The following is a 24,924-nucleotide window of genomic DNA, read 5'->3' as shown; positions in this document are numbered from 1 at the left end:
GCTTTATATAAACATCGTGTAAATTTTGACTTTGTGACTGCAGGAATTAATATTCTACCATCAGGAACCTGGAGGTTAGCCTCTGAGGGCAAGCTGTTTATAAAGGTTTAGAGATGGGCGGGGCAGTTCATGTTAATGTAGGAGAGGGCCTCCGACACCGGCAGTAGGTCTACACCAATCAAAACATTGCACCTCGCTCCACACACCCACACTGCTGACGGTAGAGGTGGACAAGAAAACACAAATCAAGTCAACAAAACTGACACCTTTTTTACAAGGAGTCAGGTTTGCATTGACCACAATACCTGCGGTCGGAATGCAAACAAAAAAACACAACTCTGATAATGTATGCACTGTCCTTGAAAGTGATTGGTCCACACCCGAGACAGCTTTTCTTAGAGCCTAGTCTCACATGGTGTCGGACCAGATGACGCCAAAAGGCACACAACTGGTACAAATCAAGTCATGACCCAAAGTGGTTGATGACATCTTTCCAATGATTTTATTCACTTTATTTTAATTTTGATTATTTTATTGTTATTATTTTTTCTATCTACGTGACTTTACCTAAAGAACCATAGAATAAATGTCATATAAATATATGCAGCTCTTTTGTCAATCCACTGCTGAATGAGGGCCACTCCATGCCATGCAGGCCATGAAGGATGTTTGATAGTACTTGACCACGCTGGTGAGCTTGGGTTGATAAAGGCAGGGCACATAGACGATGGAGTATAGTACAGTCCAACAATGGATTCCTCTGTATTACCTTATTTTCCCACAACTTAGCACTGCAGCAGCCTAAAACAACTGCTTACGTATAGTGGTTGTCAATCCAAGCAATATCCAAGCTCAAATCTGCTTAGCTTCTGAGATCGGTTGAGATCAGGTAGGTGCATTCCAGATTATTTGGTCATTCACATGTGTATACAAATAATTATTAGTTAACTATAGAAAACTGAAACTCACTATTGCAAAGCTGCATTGTATGGTGGATCCTCTGTGCATGCTTTTAGAGGAGAGCCAATAAACATGGGACCTTTTTGCCAATATCAAAGTATGAAAACTAAGAAGAAGTTTTACCATTTCTGGCAATAAAACAGGTGTTAAGATGTTCAAACACCAAATAGATATATTTGTAAAAGGAATCAAGTCTGCATTAACCACACAGTACTTGTGGTGAACATGCAAACAAACATGCTCTGATAATATATGAATTGTCTTTGAAATTGAATGACTTACACCAGTGACAGCCTTCTCTATGGCCTCGTCTCATCAGTCTCAGACCAGAGAACGGCAAAAAAGGTGAACAGCACAAAGGCAATGCACGTATCAGAGACTTTATAGCTCTGGGTGAGGAGCTATATCATGGGACCTTTTTTTGCCAGGATCAAAGAAGCACAAACAAAGTGCAGAAGCGTCACCTTCGGAGAGCCGACACATCCCCGCTGTAGGCCGCAAACAGGAGGCTGATAACCGACTTGGCCTGAAAAGAAACACACAAGAGCTTTTAGGCACTTCTAGATTTGAAGTTTTCGTGACTGCAAGAATCCATACTCTTTGGTTTTATTCGGTAAAGTCACGTAGGTAAAAAATAAAATAAAATAAAAATGAAATAATTTAGTTGTTTTTCATTTTTATTTGATTTTTTACCTATGTGACTTTACCGACTAAAACCAAAGAGTAGCTTTTAGGCACAATAAGGGATTAATAGAATTTCACCCACCAACGAAAAATTTTTTATATGACAAAATATATATTTAAAATAATATATATAATATATAAAATTATCTTATCTATGGAATACACTGAGCGAAGGATGACAAAAATTATCCGTATAATCTCCGTCATATAACATATGATAACAATTTGTTTACCCAGGAAAATATTTCGACTCTTTGTTAGAAGGGCCCTGCTTTGGATGGTTGGCTAATTTCTTGTGGAATTGTGTTTGTTTTCCAAAGCTCATAGAGATAAACTTTCCACTTCCCATTCTGCCTCCAAATAGTACGTTACTGCTTCTGTAGGGTGGGAGTCTTGTGCACGTAATTACAGTGACACCAACAAATCTTGCCTCCGAATCTCTGAATTACATGGCTATAAATGTACTTCACCTGATTCACAATGAACTTTGATAATGATGGCCAATCTCCCCATACAGATAGGCAGAACAAACGATGATGATGAACCAGTTTTGTTGTACGAGCCTACAGTGACCTATCCTCTGAGTAATAAGCATGCGTATGCACGTGGATTTGTAAATAAACGACTCAATAGAGCTCGTGTTGGTGAAGGGAGGAATATCTTACCTGTGCATCGCGACCCTCCGTCCGTGGGTCCAGCTTCTTGACAAAGTGTCGCAGGTTGTCATAGTTGTGGAAGTTGAAGACGGAGACCAGTTCCTGATGAAAACATGGGAGGGCATGAGACATCCACACGGCAAATGTACAGAGGCAGACACTCATGCAGCATGCTCTCAATGATATAGCCACACACAGCAGCACACATCCAATAACTGCAATCTCAAGCAGACCCAAAGCAGTGGTATCCTCAACACAATACGCACTGCTATCGTACATAAGAGTAATTAACTTTAAACTTGGCATCACCACATGCCGCAAATGACAATAATGAACGCCGCATCGGCCAGTGCCAATTATGTGCTCTGGCAATATTGCACACCATACCTGACAGAACTGAATGCCACGGACGCTGTTGCCCAGGCGATCGAGTGCGGGCGACCAGCACATGACTCCCATCACGTTGGGCACCACCAACAGGATACCACCCGACACCCCCGACTTGGCCGGGAGCCCCACCTAACATCGCATGGCACAATACACGGTCAGGAGCTCTACAACAAAGACGGCAAAAATTTCAGGCTAAGTAGCATGGCTGGCAGTGTATGTGCGGTGTTATACGCAGTGGTTAGCTTGCGTGATGCGCTACAATTTTGGTGACTTGGATTGATTTCCCACATGCCCATATCAGCGGGAAGTGGTATATGAACTGGTTCTGGGTTTCTATGGCGATTCAACCTTAATTGAGTACCCCATGTCGTCTTCGAATATTAGCAGCGGAGAGACAAGGGGGTGGATTTGTGCTGTGTGTTGTATATGTTGGGTATGAAAATTTGTTATGTTGTATGCGTGCGTGGGTGAAATTATTATGTTGTATATGTGGGTTATGAATATTCAGTGAAAATAATAATAATTAAATGAAATCTGGCCAAATGTGTAATTATCCGAAAATGTGTTAATTATGTAATTACGCACATTTTAATTATGCCAATTCGATAGGTAATCGTATTAATTATGCGAGTGGGTGTAATTATGATAACGCAAGTCGTTATGATAACCAGACCCCGGTTCACCCCGTTATCGCTTTAACATTTACTGAGTATGTATTAGTGTGTTTATTAAGGTCACCAAGTTCAAATCTCAACGCAGAAGCAGATCTTATGCATAGATTTCAGGAAAGAATCACACAACCACTTCTGTATTGATCAATTTATTACTAATTCAACCTTAACTATGATATAGTATGCGAACTCTCAATCCCGGAACGTCAATACGGCATCAATACAGTATCATCAACGATTGTCTGATTTCACTTTGACAACGGCACATGGATCCCGCATAACGCGATGGTTGTTAGTGAGAGAGAGAGTCGTTAAAACGTGCAAATACTATGCTAAGAAAACCTTAACGTTAATAAATGATTATACTCAATATTGTTCACGCAGTACCGCACTCCTTATTGATCATACGCAACCCTTATCACGTTGTTAACACCTTGGGTCACGGAACAGTTGAATATTCTGTAGAGGATGCGAGTACGTGCGGCGATTATGACTGAAAGATACTTGAAAGATTATACGGCGATAAAAAAAAAACACAATCAAAACAGTTACTATTCTTAAAGGCACCAATCTCAACAGATACATCGGCAGGTTATCTGACAGCAGAACGGCTCGGAGTAAGGGCCTGCGACGGTGCTCCTTTTCCGAAGATCGTTATCTTATACCAAGTTTACTAATTGGGGACCAGATCACCTGATAAGGATCCGGTGGCATCCACTCCCCACGTGAGCGTGGCTCGGCGGAAGGAGGTGCCAAGAATCAGTTCGTATTGATGGATCTGTTGGGAATTTATGCGATTAAGAGTACAGCCCACTAAATATTAAAGATAAAAATTAAGAATACTCTTATACGACGGAGGCCACCACTCGGTCTCGTTGTGATGCCTTCCCAGCCACGGATGACTTATGGGTTCGAGTGTGTTTGAGTGGTAAGAGTTGTCTTGAATAGTCAGTGTTCGGAGTCGATTCTTTAGGTCAAACAGACGCCTGGTGGTCGTGTGGTGAGGGGGCGGTGCGCGTCATACGTATCCATCGCTCCCCTGTCGGATGGCTGTTGATACGCTGTCGCAGTTCGGAACCCGGTCGGTAGGTGGCGCCCACAACTCGCTCGTAGCGTGCAGCGCTGGATCGTCGCCAAGTCGCGACGCTCACCACCGGCGGCAGCGGAGATCTCCGGCGGCAGCAGAGATTGACGAGCTGAAGATGAGTCGAGCCGACCCGCTGGTCGCAGCTCGCTCCTGAGTCGACCCTCCCGGTCGAGCTCGCTCCTGGGTCGACCCGCTGGTCGCCCTCGCTCCTGAGTCGACTCTCTGGTCGCACTCCTGAGTGGACCCGCTCTGGTCGCACTCGTTCCTGAGTCGACCCTCCCGGTCGAGCTTCTGAGTGGACCCTCCCGTCGCACTCCTGCTGAGTCGACCCTCCCGGTCGAGCTTCTGAGTGGACCCTCCCGTCGCACTGGTTTCCAATGTTCAGGATCCGTTCCTTTATGCTGAAAAATCCCCCTGGATCCCGCCCACAAGGCGGGGCTTCCGATTTTTGCTGTGTCAGGATCTGTCCGTGTAGGCAGGTGTGTCCATGTGTGTGTCCGTATGTCCTTGTGTGCATCACTGACGGTATATTCCGTTGTCAACTCCCTCCATAAAACCCACGAGCAAACAACCAGATGTTACAAATTGTCTCGAAGTCGTCTCTCTGTCTGGGTGCAATTTATCTCTTGTCTGGCCTTCTTCATGAACCCAAAACACAGACGTTACAAATCGTCTCATAGGCGTCTTTGTTCGTGTTGCACAACCTGGAGGGGGGCAACACTCTCTCCGACCCGGCGCACAAAGAAATGGTTAAAAGTTTTAAGTTAACATTTGTCCCTTACTATTTCACAGTTATGATTCTGTATGTAACCTAAGGTCTGTCGTTTCCCATCGTGGTTCCCGACCCAAGTGTAGGTGTTTCCCCGAGCGTACACACACTCCTATCCCGCGCTGCGGGGATACAAAGACGGCCGGGATCTCCCTTTCTCTCCGACCCTGGGTTTAACATCGTTTTTTTTATTATGTATTTATATTCGACCTGGTGGTGATTCATCCCGTTATCCTGGCTTTTCCATAAGTTTTACTTTTGTCTTTCATGCATATACTTATTACTATTAATTTATTTCCGATATCTTAGGTTAAGGGGTAAGTTTCTTGATCCTAGGAATTCGTATTCCTTGGTGCCTGGATGGTTATATAAGCGGAATATAGTTTACGGTGAATAGCGTTAACATTGATGTTATGTGCGATATTATGTATTGTGATGTCTTTAACTTAACTTGTTTGTCAGGGCTTTACTGACACGAAGTTGCATTCCTAGCCCGCAGTCTTTGCCCCACCCTATCTCTGCTCGCCGTTGTTGTTGCCTGCCGTTAATTCAAGGCCTCATTAATTTCCGTCACCCCTGAGTAGGTGAGGGCGGTTGAACCTTGGAGTCAGTTCTGGTTTTTGTCTGCCTACTTCTTCTTGTGTCCCCTGACCCCGGGAGTTATTATTCTACTTTATGGCCTGTCGAAGCCCCACTCGCTGTTGCTGGGCTGGTGTTGTTCCCGGCTTTTTGCTTACGTTTGCAGTTCGCCGTGCTCTTGATTTCCTTCCCTCTTCAACCTTATATTGACTATTCGCTCCTGTCTGGGTGCGATTCAATTTTGACTTAGGAAGGTTCTGATTGTCATATGCTTCGGGTCGAATTGTATAGAAAGTATTGAAGTATGGAAATAACATTTCATATTGACTTAATGATGGTGATGGTTCAGTAGGCGTAACTTGTGACCTGGTTTAATTGGAGTGGGTGTGAATATCAATAACTTTAGCCTACTCTGTTGTTAAATTCCGACTTTAACGTTACTTTAATAGCAATACAGAATAATTGAGCTTTTTGTCTTAACTAGGCGAATGCGAACTTCTGGTGACCCCCGCAGCCGTGTTGTTCAGCTGGGTCTTGTGCCTTGAGAGATATACAACCCTCTTTTAAATCACCTCTCCCCCTGCCAACCTTCTGCTCTGGGAGTGTTTATTCTTGATTCCAGGTCCAAGGCCCCCTCACATCCAGACGCGCAGGGTTGTTTACATCAGCTCCCCCCCCTGCACGTGTTCTAACTAGCTCGGAATTCCTGAACACACAATCAGTGATGATTCCTGGTTTTCTGTGGTTGTGATTTAGACAAAGGCGCCTCTGTTTTCTTCCATTGCCTTTGAGTCGACACTGCCCTATTATTTGCCCATGTGCTGAGGTCATAGAATTCGTTTTGACTTCAGTAATATTAACATTCAGTATTGGATTAGCAAATGGGCAATGGTTCATTGATGTAGCTCGCAGCCTGGTCTCCAGTTTGAGCGAGCGCGAGGATCGATAATTTAGCCTACTCTGTTGTTGAATTTCGAATTTTGACGTTACTTTAAAACCATGCAGGATGATTGGGCTTTTTGCCTTAACTATGTCTGGCTGACACTCCCACTGTCTCTGCCGCCTGCACGGGTGACATGTGCCCGTTCATCAGGCCTTATCTTCCCTTGAAGCAACGTTGTAAATTCTGCCATCCTAGCCCTCCTCCGGTTCATTACTTAACAACACCTGGTGTTTTGCAGTTTGCTGCGCTTGGTGTGTTTCACTCATTAAAAAAAACAAGTAAAAAGATAATATATAAAAATCATCAAATATTATTAATCTCAATTATGGAAGAAGGGTTAGTATACAACATTCCGCCCTTTTAAAAATGACCAGTGGTCAAATGGCCACGGGTTATTTTTAAAAAAAATGTATACCCTTCTTCCATCATGAACCATCGATTGTCCTCAAGTTTTGCTGCTATTCCTTACAACGCGCGCGTACGTGTCACAACTTAACATGGTTATTTTGAATTGAGCAAAGAAAATTAAACAAGCGTTAAACATCGATATTGCGTTACATCGGTTCTGATACATCATGACTCCGACGAATATTCATTTTTGTTTTTGTTAAATCCTGGGAAACGCTAGGTAGCGGTTTCGAACGCATTTATGCGTTACTTTCCTCATGTTGCCTCGTTCACCACTTATCACTTCGATAATTCGATCACGGTTTTCGGGGTTCGTTTTTGTAGTTTCTTCTCTCACTCTCTGTGTCGTGGGAGTGTGTGGTGAAAAATTGTGCTGCACATAACCAGAATTCGCGCACCCGACCCACTTTGACCCTTGGTTCGAGGCATTCGCTCTCTCTGCGATTACATGCACATTTGCCGAGTCCGTGTGTCGATTTAATTCTGTCCCTCGTAATGTTGCCCTCTTTGTTTTTACTAGTGTGTTGGATTTCAACACCATTCCCGATACGTCATGGACATTCGTCTCCATTTTAGCACTCCGATCCACATAATTTTTGGTTTCCCTTGGATATTTTCCATTCAAAGGCTCATGCCTGCGCTCCTCAGGGCGTGTCCCTGCTGTCTGTTTTTGTACTGTCCGATCACGCTTCAATGCAACCCTGTCCTTGTATTCGATCCGCGCGTCATTTACGGGAGTGCTGTCCACGTTTTTGCCCGCCCTGTCACTTGCAGCCTGCCTGTATTTCACATTGAGCGCCGGGTTTAACACCTCGGCGGGTGTGGCGCGTATGGGCTGCCCGCTCTCAATCACTGTGGATGGTTCATCACGTATTTGGACCGTATTCTGTGTTATTCCTCTATTCCCTCCTGGTATAGCCGGTGGAGGAATTGGTCGGAATTGTATCGATTGTGTTTGACCTCCCATCCTGCGATTCTCGTGAATGTTCGCATCCATACCTCCGCGGTATGTGTAACACCTTCCCGCTAGGTGGTTATCTTCCCATCTCTGTGCGTAATTTGAACCTTGCGTGTGTCGTGGGATGGGGTGTTGATATGGTTCTGTTCTGAACCTCCCCCTCCTACGATTCTCCTGCACCCTTGGCCCAGTGTTTTTCCCATTTGGGTGCCAAATTTTTCCTGGATTGTTACTTCGCCATCCCTGTGGGTAATCTTGACCTTGCGCATGTCGGGGCATGGGGTGTTGGTATGGTTCTATTCTGAACCTCCCCCTCCTGCGATTCTCCTGAATGTTCGGCTTTGTGCCGCTCTCATTCTCGTGCCAACCTCTCTCTGGGTTATTTTGCCATGTGTGCGTGCGTTTCTGCTGCTCTCTGCATGGTGGGACTGCTCGGTGATTTTTATTCCTCTCTGAGAGGCTGGGTTCCTCATCCCTCTCCCTGTGTTCTGGATCCGAATTATGATTCTTAGCTCTGTATAACCATGCCATGTACGCCTTGCTCTCTATGCGGCGTAAGGATGCGGTTTCTGGATTCAAAACCATTCTCACCCTTTCTGTAATCTCTGGGCTCAAGGATTCAAAAAACATTATTTTGAACATTTTATCCCCTTCGTGGTATTGATTCACATCGCCTGCGTAATACGCTCTTTTAAATTGGACGAGGTAGTCACGTGGATCTTGGTCCATGCCCTGGGTCATCGATTTTACAGCATAAAACCCCTCAGTGAGTGTCGAATATTCTCCAAACTTCCGAATCACTGCCAGGCTCAATTGTTTAAAATCATTTCTAACCTTGTGTGGTAGTGACTTTACCCATGGAATAGATTCTTTATGTAAGGTCCGTTTCAACAAACTCGCTTTTTCATCCCGTCTCCTCAGCCCTCTAATCATTGCCTCCTCTTCCACTGTCGCGATATGTGTGTGGATATCCATAGTCTTATTGTGGGGGTCAAAATCGGGAATTCTGACTAGAGCCTTGTCCATCAACTTAAGGGTTTTACTGGTGAACAGGTATTCCGAAAGTTGATTGCTGACAGCGTCATCATCAAACAAGTTATCATCAGGCAATCTGTCACTTTGGTCTGTGCTGTGTCTCTTGTGTTTAAGTGGTGTGCATTTTCTGTGTGCGCGCCCAGGGCCGTGTCGCTCGTGTTGCCATTTCCCTTCAGTTTTTGCCTCTGCCCTTAGTGTACCATGTCCTGGCGATTTTACTTTAACTTTTGTGCGATCAATCCCTGGACTCTGTCCACGTACCCAAGAGAGTGATTTGATGTTACTTCCATATTTATTTTGTGGCTCAACGTCTGTGAGTTTCGCTGGTGTCGCGAGCTTTGACTTCTCCTCCCTCTCGAGGGCGTCTGCTGCTTCAATTTGTTGTTCTATTTGTTCTTCTATTGTAAGGACTCTTCCCTCTTGGTTTGGATCTAGGGCCTTCGTGGTTTCGGGCGGCTCAATTGAAAGTTCCTTTTGCGTTACTATCGGTTGAGTTGCCTTGGCTTCATCCGAGGGTAATACGCTCTTGCCCTTGGGTTCTCCTTCATCAGTTTGCAGTTCGTCGGTTTGGCCTCCAGGGGGCGGTATATACTCCATGAGGGGACGGTCTTTCGGTGATACTGACTCTAAGTCGGCTTCCTTTCGGACTTCTCTCAGTCTGTTAGTCATTAGCTGAGTGATTCGAATTCCTGCGGGGAGCTTGTCTTCGTTCCTGATTGTCGTTGATAGGTCGTCGAGCTCTTGTGTTATCACTTGGATTCCCGTGGAGTCTCTCATAACGTCTTCATCTTCTGAGTCCCTTTGTTTCTCCGGCATTGACTGTGCCCAAATTTGTCGGGATTCAAGGTTCACAATGGGTTTCAGGCGATTCAGTAGTTCGATCCCAAAAATCAGTTCTTTACCTGGGTATTGTACGACATATAGGGGATGGTTCATGTTGATTTTGTTGAACGTCAACTTCGTCATAACTTTGCCCAATGGTCGCATGTGGGTCCCTTCACATCCTGAATAGGTAAGTTTACTTGGCATCACTTGTAGTGTTTCACTCTTCCTCTGGAGGGCAGTCTGGAGTTCGTCAAATAATTCTCTGGATATCATGGATATTTCTGCTCCAGTATCACAAAGGCCTTGGCTGGTCAGGGTGTCTTGCAGTATTACTTCCACGTGGACTCGTCCGACTGGTCCTACGGGAATCAATTCCCCCAGATGGTACCCTTTTCCCTCTGGTACCACTTCGGTGATTGCTTCGAGGCTTCTTGTCTTCTCTACGTTCACTTGGGCTACCTTTGCTCTGGGTGTGTCCTCCTCCTGTGTGGGTATAGTTGGTATTCTTCCCTTCGCTACTTGCATGGAAGTCTTCATACTCCCTAGGAGCTCTTTTTCCATCCTAATGTGGTGAGCATATCGATTCCTGTTAGCTAACGGTGGTCTATGCTCTATTGCTGGTGGAGGCGGCAGTAGGGGACGATATGGTGACTGGTTTGGTGGGTGTCGGCCTCCGCGGTGTAGGTATGGCCCGTCACTCTCTCCTCCTCCTCCTCCATAATTCCAGCCTCCGCCCTCTTCTGCATTCCATGGTGGTGGCGGCTGTGGGTGCCATGTTCCTCTGGCCTCGTTCCTCCTCTCACGTGGAACGTTATTCAGCGTGTTGTGGACGGGTGTTGATTCTATTGGGTTAGGCGCCCTCTCCTGGGGGAATTCATGTTCACCCCGTGTGGCGCTAATATTATTCCTTGGAGATTCGCTTCCCTCCAGATCGAGGCATTCTTTATCTCTGGTGACGATGTGGGTTTTGGCTATGCCAGTGGTTTTCCGTCCGTTCACCCAGGCCGTGTGGGCCTTGCTTTCAATCTGGCGTAGGGAGGCAGTCTCGGGGTCCAACATCATTCCTACTATTCTCACTATTTCAGGTCTCAATGATTGGAAGAACATCACTTTTAAGACTGTCTTATCTCCCTGGGCATTGTCCACGTCCCCTGCGTAATATGCTTTCTTAAGGCGCAGGAGATAATCTCGTGGGTCTTCGTCTACACGCTGGGTCATCAACTTTGCCGCGTTCAATCCCTCGGATAGTGTGGAGTATTCCCCAAATCTCTTAACTACTGCTCGGCTCAATTGTTTAAAGTCACTCTTCACCCTATTTGGCAGGGAGGCTACCCATGGTCTGGCGGGTTCATGTAGGCTCCTTGATAATAAACATGCCTTTTCTGCTGATTTACCCAGACCCCGGATCTTAGCCTCCTGTTCTACTGTAGTTATGTGAGTGTGGATATCCCTGTTTTTGTTATGTGGATCGAAATAGGGAATTCTCACGAGTGCTTTGTCCATTAGTTTTAGTGTCTTACTGTTAAAAGTGTGTTGTTCGTCATCAGTGGTGTCGGTTCCTGAAGAGTGCTCCCTTGAGCTACCCTTGTCTCCACTATCACTGTTGTCATGTGTCCCGTGTCTGTGTCGTGATCTCCCTCTGTCCGAGGATTCGTATCTGTCCCGTTGCTTGTGTCTCTTGTTTTCCTTATGTGGGTCTTGTGATTCGTGCTTGTGGGTTGGTGTGCGTGATCTCCTTGAGCGGTGTCTATGTGGTGAGTGTTTTTGTCCTCGACCTTCATGCTGCCTACTACGTGTGTGGTGCCTGCTAGGTGAGGTGTTGAATTTATGTTTGTCTCGTGCTTCATGGTTATCGGGATTCCTGTCTCTGGGATTTTTGGTGCGGGTGGTTTTGCGTGGGTGATTTTTACATGTCATGCGTCCCTCTGGTGAGCTCTCTCTGGTACCCATGTCGTGTTGGTCATTGTCAGAGAAGTCAGTGTCAGATGAGCCGTCACCATCACGATGGCTCTGCTTAACATAACTTTTGTAGTGCCTTTTGCACCTGTTACGTGGGTCAACTTGGCTCGGTGATTTCTGCTTATCCCATGGCTCCTGCTTGTGTGATGTGCGTCTCTCTGGTGAGCTCTTGTTACGTGTGTCGTGTTGGTCGTGTTTGTGCGAGGTGCGTTTCTCTGGTGAGCTGTCTCTGTCATCTGCATCATGTCGGTCATACTTGCGTAGCGTGCGTCTGCCTGGTGTTCTGTTTATGTCATGTTTCCCGTCTTGCACCAGCTCCGCCCTTTCCCGCTCTATCATTACAGTGTATCCTGATGACTTAGGGTTAATTATTTGTCTCTCTCTAACGTTGGGGTGGTCGGCCTCATGTTTTCCCGTTTGTATTATTATTTCCTCTTCTCTCTCCTCGATTTGCGAGGGTGTTACTTTATCAAAATTGCTTTGCATAGTAGCCACACTCATTGTGGGATCTGGCCCTGGGCTACGTCCCCGTGGCTCGGAGTGTGGTAAATTGTTACTCCCGTATGTGTTCTGTGTATCAACGTCTGGGTGTTTCACTGGTGCATTTAGTGCGGATTCTTTCTGTCTCACGAGGGCGTGCAGACGCTCTACCTGCACCATTAAGGACAGTTTCTCTTGTCTCTCCCTTTCAAATTTTTCCTCATTCCATAATCTTTCTCTGTCTGTCTGTGCGAGGAGATACGAGTCTACCCTCGCTATTTCTGCAATTTTTACGTCACGTTTGGCTTTGCCACATTTCATCACATCCTTAAGTAGTTTCCTTCTATGGGCCTTAACATCTTCTGTATGGCTCCCCTCCCATATATCTCTCTGCTCCGTCTGCTGGCTAGCAGTCCGTCCAGTACGTTTTAATACAAATTCCCGATATTGTTTTTCCATAGATTCCATCTCCTCCTCAGAGGTCCACTCTGTATCAGTGTTATGCGTTGGTGTGTCAAACTCAGAATGTTGTGGATCCTGTGCCCTCTCTATTATGTAGTGTGGTTAATAGACTTAAGAGTGTATCTTAATTCTAACATCTCATGTGCGTCGTGAGTTACTCTAGAATTCCCTTTCAGAGCACATATAAACAATTGTATCACAGGATGCGTCAGTTTAACTCGAGCAAATAATCTCAGCCCAGCTGTCTTTTTTATACTCTGCTACTCTGGTACCTCCCTTCAGAGCGCGTTTTGTTTGTATACCCCCGTTTACAATCACAAGGCAACGTTAGTTCACAACACTTTGATTAACACATCAGTGATTCGTTCCTGAATTCATGCATAAACTGTCTGCGAGAGATCCCGGAAGACGAGCCCCCATTATGTTGTATATGTTGGGTATGAAAATTTGTTATGTTGTATGCGTGCGTGGGTGAAATTATTATGTTGTATATGTGGGTTATGAATATTCAGTGAAAATAATAATAATTAAATGAAATCTGGCCAAATGTGTAATTATCCGAAAATGTGTTAATTATGTAATTACGCACATTTTAATTATGCCAATTCGATAGGTAATCGTATTAATTATGCGAGTGGGTGTAATTATGATAACGCAAGTCGTTATGATAACCAGACCCCGGTTCACCCCGTTATCGCTTTAACATTTACTGAGTATGTATTAGTGTGTTTATTAAGGTCACCAAGTTCAAATCTCAACGCAGAAGCAGATCTTATGCATAGATTTCAGGAAAGAATCACACAACCACTTCTGTATTGATCAATTTATTACTAATTCAACCTTAACTATGATATAGTATGCGAACTCTCAATCCCGGAACGTCAATACGGCATCAATACAGTATCATCAACGATTGTCTGATTTCACTTTGACAACGGCACATGGATCCCGCATAACGCGATGGTTGTTAGTGAGAGAGAGAGTCGTTAAAACGTGCAAATACTATGCTAAGAAAACCTTAACGTTAATAAATGATTATACTCAATATTGTTCACGCAGTACCGCACTCCTTATTGATCATACGCAACCCTTATCACGTTGTTAACACCTTGGGTCACGGAACAGTTGAATATTCTGTAGAGGATGCGAGTACGTGCGGCGATTATGACTGAAAGATACTTGAAAGATTATACGGCGATAAAAAAAAAACACAATCAAAACAGTTACTATTCTTAAAGGCACCAATCTCAACAGATACATCGGCAGGTTATCTGACAGCAGAACGGCTCGGAGTAAGGGCCTGCGACGGTGCTCCTTTTCCGAAGATCGTTATCTTATACCAAGTTTACTAATTGGGGACCAGATCACCTGATAAGGATCCGGTGGCATCCACTCCCCACGTGAGCGTGGCTCGGCGGAAGGAGGTGCCAAGAATCAGTTCGTATTGATGGATCTGTTGGGAATTTATGCGATTAAGAGTACAGCCCACTAAATATTAAAGATAAAAATTAAGAATACTCTTATACGACGGAGGCCACCACTCGGTCTCGTTGTGATGCCTTCCCAGCCACGGATGACTTATGGGTTCGAGTGTGTTTGAGTGGTAAGAGTTGTCTTGAATAGTCAGTGTTCGGAGTCGATTCTTTAGGTCAAACAGACGCCTGGTGGTCGTGTGGTGAGGGGGCGGTGCGCGTCATACGTATCCATCGCTCCCCTGTCGGATGGCTGTTGATACGCTGTCGCAGTTCGGAACCCGGTCGGTAGGTGGCGCCCACAACTCGCTCGTAGCGTGCAGCGCTGGATCGTCGCCAAGTCGCGACGCTCACCACCGGCGGCAGCGGAGATCTCCGGCGGCAGCAGAGATTGACGAGCTGAAGATGAGTCGAGCCGACCCGCTGGTCGCAGCTCGCTCCTGAGTCGACCCTCCCGGTCGAGCTCGCTCCTGGGTCGACCCGCTGGTCGCCCTCGCTCCTGAGTCGACTCTCTGGTCGCACTCCTGAGTGGACCCGCTCTGGTCGCACTCGTTCCTGAGTCGACCCTCCCGGTCGAGCTTCTGAGTGGACCCTCCCGTCGCACTCCTGCTGAGTCGACCCTCCCGGTCGAGCTTCTGAGTGGACCCTCCCGTCGCACTGGTTTCCAATGTTCAGGATCCGTTCCTTTATGCTGAAAAATCCCCCTGGATCCCGCCCACAAGGCGGGGCTTCCGATTTTTGCTGTGTCAGGATCTGTCCGTGTAGGCAGGTGTGTCCATGTGTGTGTCCGTATGTCCTTGTGTGCATCACTGACGGTATATTCCGTTGTCAACTCCCTCCATAAAACCCACGAGCAAACAACCAGATGTTACAAATTGTCTCGAAGTCGTCTCTCTGTCTGGGTGCAATTTATCTCTTGTCTGGCCTTCTTCATGAACCCAAAACACAGACGTTACAAATCGTCTCATAGGCGTCTTTGTTCGTGTTGCACAACCTGGAGGGGGGCAACACTCTCTCCGACCCGGCGCACAAAGAAATGGTTAAAAGTTTTAAGTTAACATTTGTCCCTTACTATTTCACAGTTATGATTCTGTATGTAACCTAAGGTCTGTCGTTTCCCATCGTGGTTCCCGACCCAAGTGTAGGTGTTTCCCCGAGCGTACACACACTCCTATCCCGCGCTGCGGGGATACAAAGACGGCCGGGATCTCCCTTTCTCTCCGACCCTGGGTTTAACATCGTTTTTTTTATTATGTATTTATATTCGACCTGGTGGTGATTCATCCCGTTATCCTGGCTTTTCCATAAGTTTTACTTTTGTCTTTCATGCATATACTTATTACTATTAATTTATTTCCGATATCTTAGGTTAAGGGGTAAGTTTCTTGATCCTAGGAATTCGTATTCCTTGGTGCCTGGATGGTTATATAAGCGGAATATAGTTTACGGTGAATAGCGTTAACATTGATGTTATGTGCGATATTATGTATTGTGATGTCTTTAACTTAACTTGTTTGTCAGGGCTTTACTGACACGAAGTTGCATTCCTAGCCCGCAGTCTTTGCCCCACCCTACCCCCGCAGCCGTGTTGTTCAGCTGGGTCTTGTGCCTTGAGAGATATACAACCCTCTTTTAAATCACCTCTCCCCCTGCCAACCTTCTGCTCTGGGAGTGTTTATTCTTGATTCCAGGTCCAAGGCCCCCTCACATCCAGACGCGCAGGGTTGTTTACATCAGCTCCCCCCCCTGCACGTGTTCTAACTAGCTCGGAATTCCTGAACACACAATCAGTGATGATTCCTGGTTTTCTGTGGTTGTGATTTAGACAAAGGCGCCTCTGTTTTCTTCCATTGCCTTTGAGTCGACACTGCCCTATTATTTGCCCATGTGCTGAGGTCATAGAATTCGTTTTGACTTCAGTAATATTAACATTCAGTATTGGATTAGCAAATGGGCAATGGTTCATTGATGTAGCTCGCAGCCTGGTCTCCAGTTTGAGCGAGCGCGAGGATCGATAATTTAGCCTACTCTGTTGTTGAATTTCGAATTTTGACGTTACTTTAAAACCATGCAGGATGATTGGGCTTTTTGCCTTAACTATGTCTGGCTGACACTCCCACTGTCTCTGCCGCCTGCACGGGTGACATGTGCCCGTTCATCAGGCCTTATCTTCCCTTGAAGCAACGTTGTAAATTCTGCCATCCTAGCCCTCCTCCGGTTCATTACTTAACAACACCTGGTGTTTTGCAGTTTGCTGCGCTTGGTGTGTTTCACTCATTAAAAAAACAAGTAAAAAGATAATATATAAAAATCATCAAATATTATTAATCTCAATTATGGAAGAAGGGTTAGTATACAACATGTGGCAGCATAAGTAGCTTCTTGCTATGAGCACTATTTCCCACATCCTCAATAGCACTTTCCACAAGAGTCTATGGCGTGATTCACATGCTGAAGGAATGCCATTTAAAGCTTGCGGATTGCTCCGTCTTGGCCTTGGCAGAGCGCACGCAATATACCCAGCCAGGCTTCATGGCCCTCCACCAGCTTGTGAATCAGACCTTCCAATCCTGAAAGAAATGTTTTTCTTGTATATGGGGGGCATTGGTGTGTTTTACACACTGCACAATTGTTTCGGTCGACCCAAGCTTGATTATTTGCCATACACAACATGAACAATCAAATATAGATTCAAGCTTTAACAAGCAACATAGGTCATGTAGAACAAGGGCACCAAAAGGAGGCAGTGGGTGGGCAAGGTGAGAGCAGAAGAGCAGGGTTGAGGGGAGCAGACAAAGTCATAAACCAGCCAGGAAAGTTTCACAGACATGCAAGTGTTCACTCACTCAAAAACAAGTGAAACCAAATTAACCACCGTGAGTGCATGTGTGCGCAAGCGACAGAAGCAGATCAGGGAGAACCTACTCGTGGCAAGAGCGTGCGAGCTTCTTGGCATTCAGTGACCAGTGACACCGAACAGTGAACAGCGACACCGTTCATCGAATGCCAAGAGGCTAAAAATGTGGCTCACCACACGCAAGCCGGCGCCACGAGCGTACTCGGACAACTCACCTGGAAGGCGAACTGCCCGGAGAAGTCGTACATGCCACACGAGTGCATGAGGCTCAGCGTGTTGCGCACGGCCTCAGGGCTCATCACACGCTCGCCCGTGGTGGGGCAGATCCCGCCGTTGGCTAGCGTGGCCGCCATCACGCTCGCCGACTCGCACGTCACCTCGATGGAACACAGCTGGAGTACCCATGCACAAACAAAGACAAAAGATCACCCCTATAGCCTGAACAAGCTTTTGGAACAGGTACTGTTAGCAAGCGCCTTGCACGCCGCCACGGCACGTCAGGGGGCGGGTGGCCAGCACCACGCCAGGCCACCAGACTCCACAGTAGCAATATTTACACATCACACCAGGTACTAATTTGGGCTGAGTCGACCTAGGGGAAGCCCAGGACTGGTTCAGTTAATCATCACCAGTGCTGGTGGCCATGAGTGGGAATCGAACGAAGGTCACCAAGTTTGTAGCGCAGTGTGATAACTGCGGTGCCACCTCTCCTCACAAAGACAAACACACAGAGGCATGGTTCCTGCCATTCGAATGTGAAATGTTCACCACTTTCTCATCTCTGGACTACCAACAGATGTGAGTGCCACCCCAAATGCTTCTTTAAGCAGAAATATATTTTGTACTCAACTGTGACTTTCAGTGCCTAATCAAATAAGTATCATGTTACTTTAAAAAAAACTGGGTAATCAGTTACGACACTAATTACTTTACAGAGCTCAAATTAAGATACTTGCCAAATCAGATCCATACTCACAATCGACCAAGCTAAATTAATTAGTTACCTTATCGATACAGTGTTTATAAATAATAACAAAATAATGAATTTAGTATGATGTATTCAAAAATTGTCAGAAGTACAATTGAAAATTGTGTACTCAGGGGCCATAACCATTTCTGCAACACTCAAGAGAACAACCATTCTGTTTCCATCCAGGTTTGTGCTAAGTGACCATTGCACTGCTCTTACTATAATACAGCAATGCTACATGACAAAATGCTGCATGCTAATCTTCATTGCCTACTACATTTTTCCAAGCTACATTTAAAAATGACTACTTTCGATTGTTAAAACTAGTTAATAGTTGACATCCATTTCCAAGTCACCGGCAAAAGGAAGGTGCCTGCAAAGCACAATGCAGGTGGGCAGGCAACCCAGGCTCACCCACCTGGAAGTAGAAATCCAGGCAGCCAATCAGATCTGTGCCCTCAGGAAAGCACTGGGGTTTGGGAAAAAAAGACAATGTTGTTATAGACCTTGCATACAACACTCTAAGAGATCCCGAACACTCCCACAAAGCAATGTGTGTGCGCGCACAGAACGGAAATGGCCTCGTGGTTCACATACTTTGTTAAAATTCTGGTTCCCTGATTTTTATTTGGATTGCAAAACAAAAACACTGTGGGCCTCTGCGATCAGCTGAGCATTAAATGAGTACCGTGCCTGATAAGGTGTATAAACATCAGTACTGGGTAGTTGTACGTATACATGTTGAACTTCTTTTGCACCGTACGTAGTCAAGCGTGCTAATCGGAGGTTAGCACAGTTGGCTATGCCAGTTGTGCTGACTTTAATAGGTACTCTCTAATGGCAACCTGTGGCTGCATACCAGGCCAGGCAGTTAACATCTCGGCAGCGTCTGCTCTGAGCTGTGAGGCTCTGAGAGCAAGAACGAACCGCAAGAGTCAAATAGCACAGTCAAAATCCACTGGAACAAATGATCGACCTTGGAGGAATTTACCAACATATTTTATTACGGTCATGATAGCACAGTGAATGAGTAGCAACTGTGATAATCATTAACCAATAAGTTTAGGGGCTGCAGGAAAGTAAATTTCTTCATCAAAACCCATAACTGTTACACAGCTATAGAGCTATATAATTTCCTATAGTTGCTCACAAACATAAAGCTTAAAATGATATCTACATAATGTAATAGGTGGACAATAAACCAAACTATAAATTGTAAATATGTTTTATTTAGCAATTCATATGTATGCAGGGTATATGGTTACATATATTTAAATGTTGACTTCCTTGCATCCCAACAGTAAAAACGATGACGTTGACAAAACAAAACTTGCTAAGGTGGATACCTAGGTTCTGCCTTAACCCACTGGCATAAATATTTAAGGTTTGGAAAAAGACAGAATCTGCACAACCCTCGGGAACCTTGGCCAATGAAGCGTGCAGGCATGTAATGAGAGAATGAGCAGCAGCGGTGTGGGCATGTGAAAGGATGTAAGTATGGGACGTAAGACTCCTATATAGCAGAGGACGGGGGAGGAGGTGTGTGTTTTAGTGAGCTCACCTTCTTCTCCTTCAGGTAGTAACCAATGGCGAAGTTGCGATCGCCCGATTCCCTCTCTGACTGGAACCTGCCAAGGCACAGCGAAACATAAAAAGTGTGCACGGGGTGAGGTGGTGAATGCTATTGACTGTCACACACCAATGAGACGGCCCAACAATAATGCTGCGTATAAAAACACACACAAGATGGCAGCTGTACAGTAGTATACATAATAGACTCTAAAATGTTAGCGTCAAATTGTCTTCATCGTTAATGGCGGTTCTGAGACAGCAGTGAACATTGCACATTCATATGACAGGGGCTAATATCTACAAAGGACAATCACAAATGACTTTCAAGAGTGTTTCATATTTTACCGACCAAGGAGGGATGATGAGCTGAGTTAACCAGAATTTTTTTGTAAATGACCATAGTTGCCATCCTGCAGAGTAGCTGCATACTGAGCGAATGCAGCAAATCACTATGATAAATGCACAAGGCTGACCTAACATGAGCGCACTGTGGATTGAAAGGGGAGTGAGAGTATGCCACAGGTTGCAGGGAGGTGAACTCACGTGGCATTGCTGAAGCCCACGTACTCGTGCCCACCCATCTTGTTGAGGTACTCCATGACCTGCGTTGGGAAGCGTTCGGCACAATATTGATAGCACAGCAACAGCAAGGTAGACCGTGATGCACAGGACAGGAGCAAGTGTATGACATGCAGCTGCTTTAGTAAAATTACATGAAACTTTTCACTGCCAGTGTGAAATGTGCTTCTACCAGGGCAATGGATCTCATCATCGCTGCTTGCCATTGCTTTTTTTTTCTCAGTCAACTTCTCAGATTATTTCAAGTCAAAGGTCAAGTGCCTCCATACTTAAGCCCTGGGGAAGCGCTCAACTCAACTCAATATTATTAACCCCAGATGGATGATGTGCTCAATGAATAATTCCCAATTAGGATTTGAACTCGAAAACTTTTAAATTAAGTTATGCAATCTTCAACAGCACCACACTAAACAACGTATTTAAGTTAGTTGCATTACTAATAATGCTACCATATTTATATGCACAACAGCATTATCTCTGCAAGATAGTTCTCACGCTCATTATTGTCATGAACAATAAAGACCGCCTTGTAAATGTATCCATGCAGATCATACACAGTGGCAGTGTTAAAACCAAAAATAAGCAGAGCAGCCTCAGGGCTGAGAATAGTTGGTAATTAAAGAAGACTTTCGATGGGCAATGCAAAGTGCTCATTATTGCATTTGAGCACTGATGAGCGACCATGTAAAATTAGCCATGGTGTTCTCTGGTGTACAAACCAATTAAGTCTGATCCTTGGAACTCGATATATAAATATAATCCTCATTCAAATTATTGGGATGGATTACACCACGACTGATTTCCTTTATATCTATGCAGCGCCATTCAACCCTGGAAATTATTCAAGAATCAACAATTCAGAATAACACAGGTAAATCTCCAAAATTCAACTCTTGAAAGTATGAACAAACACACAAGGTTTACAACCAGGATGTGTAATTGATATCGATTTTGCAGCACGTCATCATGGGGCTAAATTTGCCTTGAAACCCACAAAAAGACCACGAGGTCAATGACTAATTGTACTTGACACCTGAAGAGACGCAGGGGTTGGAGGAATGCCCTTGCTGCGGTAGACAGTGATTAGAAAAGTTATTTGACGCGAGCAAATTATGAGGCCCATTGGCTGGTGCTGAATCTAAATCCAGCGGAGCCCCATGTGGAGATTTAGGTCAGGAAGGCACTCGTGATCAAAGCTTGTGGGGCACACACGAATGTATTCTGCAGGTGAGTTACTCACATGGTCAAACTTCTCAGAGGTGTGTGCTCCTTGCTGTGAACAGAAATAAAATGCCTATGATGTTATGTTTCCAAAAAGATAAAAGGCCATTTTAGTTAATAAAGTACAGTATCATTTTAAATGATACTGTACTTTATGAACTAAAATGGCCTTTTGTTGGGGAAACTAAACGATATGTCTCTGACCGTGTTCGTGAACACAACACAGATCTGAAACACAGCAGGACCAATGCTTCTGCCATCGCTGATCATTACTTTATTGTGGCTGGCTCACGTGAAATTGATTTCTCTAAGACGATGGTACTTTGCAAGCCGACGGGCTATCAACAAAAATTAGTTCACGAAGCCATCCATATATACAGACACAAACACAATTTCAACCGAGACGACGGTTTTAAACTCCGCAATCATTAGAAAGATGTCATCAACCACTTTGGGTCATGACTTGAATTTGTGTTTCCTTGTCAACCTCTACCGTTAGCAGTGTGGATGGGCTTAGCGAGGTGCAAGTCCCACGCCCCTCCCATCTCTACCCCCCCCCCCCTATCTCTGCTCCACCCCCTCTCTCTCCCCCTGGCTCTGCCCCATTCCTTCCCCCCCCCCCCCCATTTTCTGATGGGTGTACCGAGGTGCAATTCCTCCCTTCTCCCATCTCTACCCCTCTCTCCTTCCACCATCTCTGCTCCACCCCCTCTCTCTCCCCGTCTCTTGAGCAGCCCCTTGACCCGCCCACTCACTCTGGAGCTCTTACAAGCAGCTACATTTGGAGGCTTGCCCCCTCTTCTCTCCATCTGATGAAGACCGCTCATGTTGTGATCGAAACATCGTGGGTTTTTTGCTTTTAATTTAGATTTTTGTTTTCTATCTACGTGACTTTACCGAAAGAACCAAGAACGCCATAAATAATCTATGGTATCGCGTTCCAAACTGATGTTTGTTAGTATCACGTATTTAATGGTGATATCATTATTGGGTAGAGCCACCGAGATGACGTCTCAGCTCATGTGAGATCCATGCCTAGCTTGAGAAGACCAGCCTCTTTGAAAACTGTCCTTTCCAGGTTGACGTAACTTCTTAACAGAATAAAAACAAAACGAGTCCTAAAGATCAATAACCTCAGTGTTTGGGCTTTAAACACCATTAAATTTAGATTCACTTATACACATGTGTACATAATATATCATGTACATAATAGTATTTGAAGGAATAGAAACCTAACTGATATAGCAATGACTAAGACTGTGAACACCTGGAATGTTTCATCAGTATGTATGTACGTTTAACTTCTTTCGAACAGTTTGTAACCAACCGTGCTAATCGGAGGTGCGTACGAGGTACATGTGGGTGCACGACGTCAAGTGCTTAGAAAGTCGGGTGAATTTTCCACTCAGGGATAGACTTTAGACAGTCCAGCATGGTTCTAGAAGCCACTGCACTGCAAGAGGTGCTGCGACTATGCAATGAGATATCATGGTGTGCCACTGCCTCATCTGAGAGCACTATGCAGTCATCATGTACATTGTTGCGTTTTATGAACCCATACAGTGCTTAGGTAATACTGCGCTGTAATACCTAAATAATGGCACGTTAGAACTTTGAAACTGGAAATGTACACAATAAGGAAATTTGACAGCCAATTTCTCTGGTGGCTATGTGGAACAAAGTTGTTCAGGTGCCATGTCCATGATTGTTTATAACCTACTTTAATGACATGTAACATTTTAAGACATTTGACATGCAAATGTGATTCATGGTATATATCAAAACACAAAAAACACCTTTCGGCTACACTGCTAAATTTAGGTCCTATTATGCAAATAAAACTACCAGAAGGCATTTCCATGCACTCATAATCCTGAAAATGTCAGGGAGCTGAGTTTTCATCATGCAATCAATGGATTACTTTGGGCTCGATATTTTCAGTGCTGCCCATTTGTACAAATTGGGGCAGACGTGCGTCAGCACAAGACCCACGGCTACGTGCATCCCACTTCAAGGTCAAACCAGCTCCACACATAAGCTACACTTGGCCCTTGCACCAACGCGGCAACCATGTCTTTGAAGTGATCATAAATTACCCAATTATAGACAAACTAGCTTGTTAGCCCGTCCTAGGACGGAAGCTGTAATATTAAAGATGTAAATTCACGTTTTATTGTGTGATTTTCATTTCATTAGGAAATGTAGCACATAAATACAATTTTCTTAACTTATTAAATGAAATTTTGATTTAAAGCTTTCGTGACTGCAGGGATTCATATTCTTGGTTCTTTGGGTAAAGTCACGTAGAAGGGAAATAATAACATAAAAAATATATAAAACAATAAAATTCTCACGACGTTTCGACTGCAACACAAGCAATCATCATCAGGTGTGAAATCCACAGCAAGAAAATTTTGAAAAAAGTGGCGTTTTTTTCTTAACGTCAGCACCACGGACAGCGATTTGACAGTTGGTCAGATGGACGAGTCCATCTATGTTCAGAAAAGAAGAGGGGGGAGAAGAAGATAATGGAATGCGGTCTGAAAATTACCATAAGTGTGAACACAATCAATTAAGACCCGAAATGGATTATCAAATCCTTCCAATGATTGCTAAGCCAGAATCCATCTTCTTGGTTGAAATTGTCTCTGTGTTTGTATATGTGGATAGCCTCATGAACGAATCTCTCATGCCATCTGGCTACCAAGTCTATTTTAATACTTTTTGCATTGTGTACAGTCTGCCAAATTTCAAGTTTGTTGCATGTCAGGAAGTATGCTAAACATTATGAACAGACACACATTCACAAATTTCCCTTTTTTATATATATAGATGACCTGAAGAATTGGCATGCCAATTGGTGTGTGCATTTAGCAAAATTTAAATTGTGCATTGCACTGTAGTTTTATAAAATATTGAAGATAGAAATGATACCTACCATGGCATACAAAGCCGCAATGCATAATGCATCGGTGGGAGCTGTGTTTAATGCTGTTCGTGCAAGACATTCAGAGCATGCACAGTAATGCAGTTTTTTCTGCAGTCAATTTACGGTTACAATTGCATTGAAATATTCGACTTGGCATGTGCTCTGCTCGTTGCAAACCTGATTTGAATTCGGCACAAAAGTTGGGATTCCTGGAGAATTTTCCCCAAGAAACAACTGTACTCATTGACAGCATGAAGAATTATTATGCACACACAGATACACCAACATATCTGTCACCACACTGCAGCGCTAACACATCGTAACAGTAAGAGCCCTGCTCATTCACATTCATCGCGCAATTCGTTTTAGTTAACGTAAAAAAAGAAATGCAACAGCACTGCCCCGAATAAATATTATAATGATAAACAGGAACAATTCAAGCACTGCTCAATAATAAT

At 44.7% G+C, this 24,924-nt stretch overlaps 1 protein-coding gene across 2 annotated transcripts in view; it reads right to left on the bottom strand.

Annotated features, from left to right (window-relative positions):
- LOC133345388 (glutaminase liver isoform, mitochondrial-like) overlaps positions 1-24,924 on the bottom strand; it is a 67,423-nt gene that overhangs the window by 11,333 nt on the left and 31,166 nt on the right. For both annotated transcript variants that reach the window (XR_009755436.1, XM_061556093.1), the window contains exons 8-15: positions 21,557-21,589; positions 20,281-20,339; positions 19,727-19,793; positions 18,584-18,634; positions 17,411-17,587; positions 2,688-2,819; positions 2,310-2,402; positions 1,425-1,486 (exon numbers count right to left, since the gene is read on the bottom strand). Coding sequence is in view for 1 of the 2 variants with exons in the window: in XM_061556093.1 (XP_061412077.1) it covers positions 1,425-1,486; positions 2,310-2,402; positions 2,688-2,819; positions 17,411-17,587; positions 18,584-18,634; positions 19,727-19,793; positions 20,281-20,339; positions 21,557-21,589 (674 nt within the window). In the remaining variant the exon portion in view is untranslated. The remainder of the gene's footprint in view (positions 1-1,424; positions 1,487-2,309; positions 2,403-2,687; positions 2,820-17,410; positions 17,588-18,583; positions 18,635-19,726; positions 19,794-20,280; positions 20,340-21,556; positions 21,590-24,924) is intronic.

This window comes from Lethenteron reissneri, chromosome 21, assembly GCF_015708825.2.
Source record: "Lethenteron reissneri isolate LAM-NWPU_2019-01 chromosome 21, ASM1570882v1, whole genome shotgun sequence".
Taxonomy (NCBI): Eukaryota; Metazoa; Chordata; class Hyperoartia; order Petromyzontiformes; family Petromyzontidae; genus Lethenteron; species Lethenteron reissneri.
Note: the sequence above shows the minus strand (reverse complement) of the source record. Positions and strands in the feature narration are given on the sequence as shown.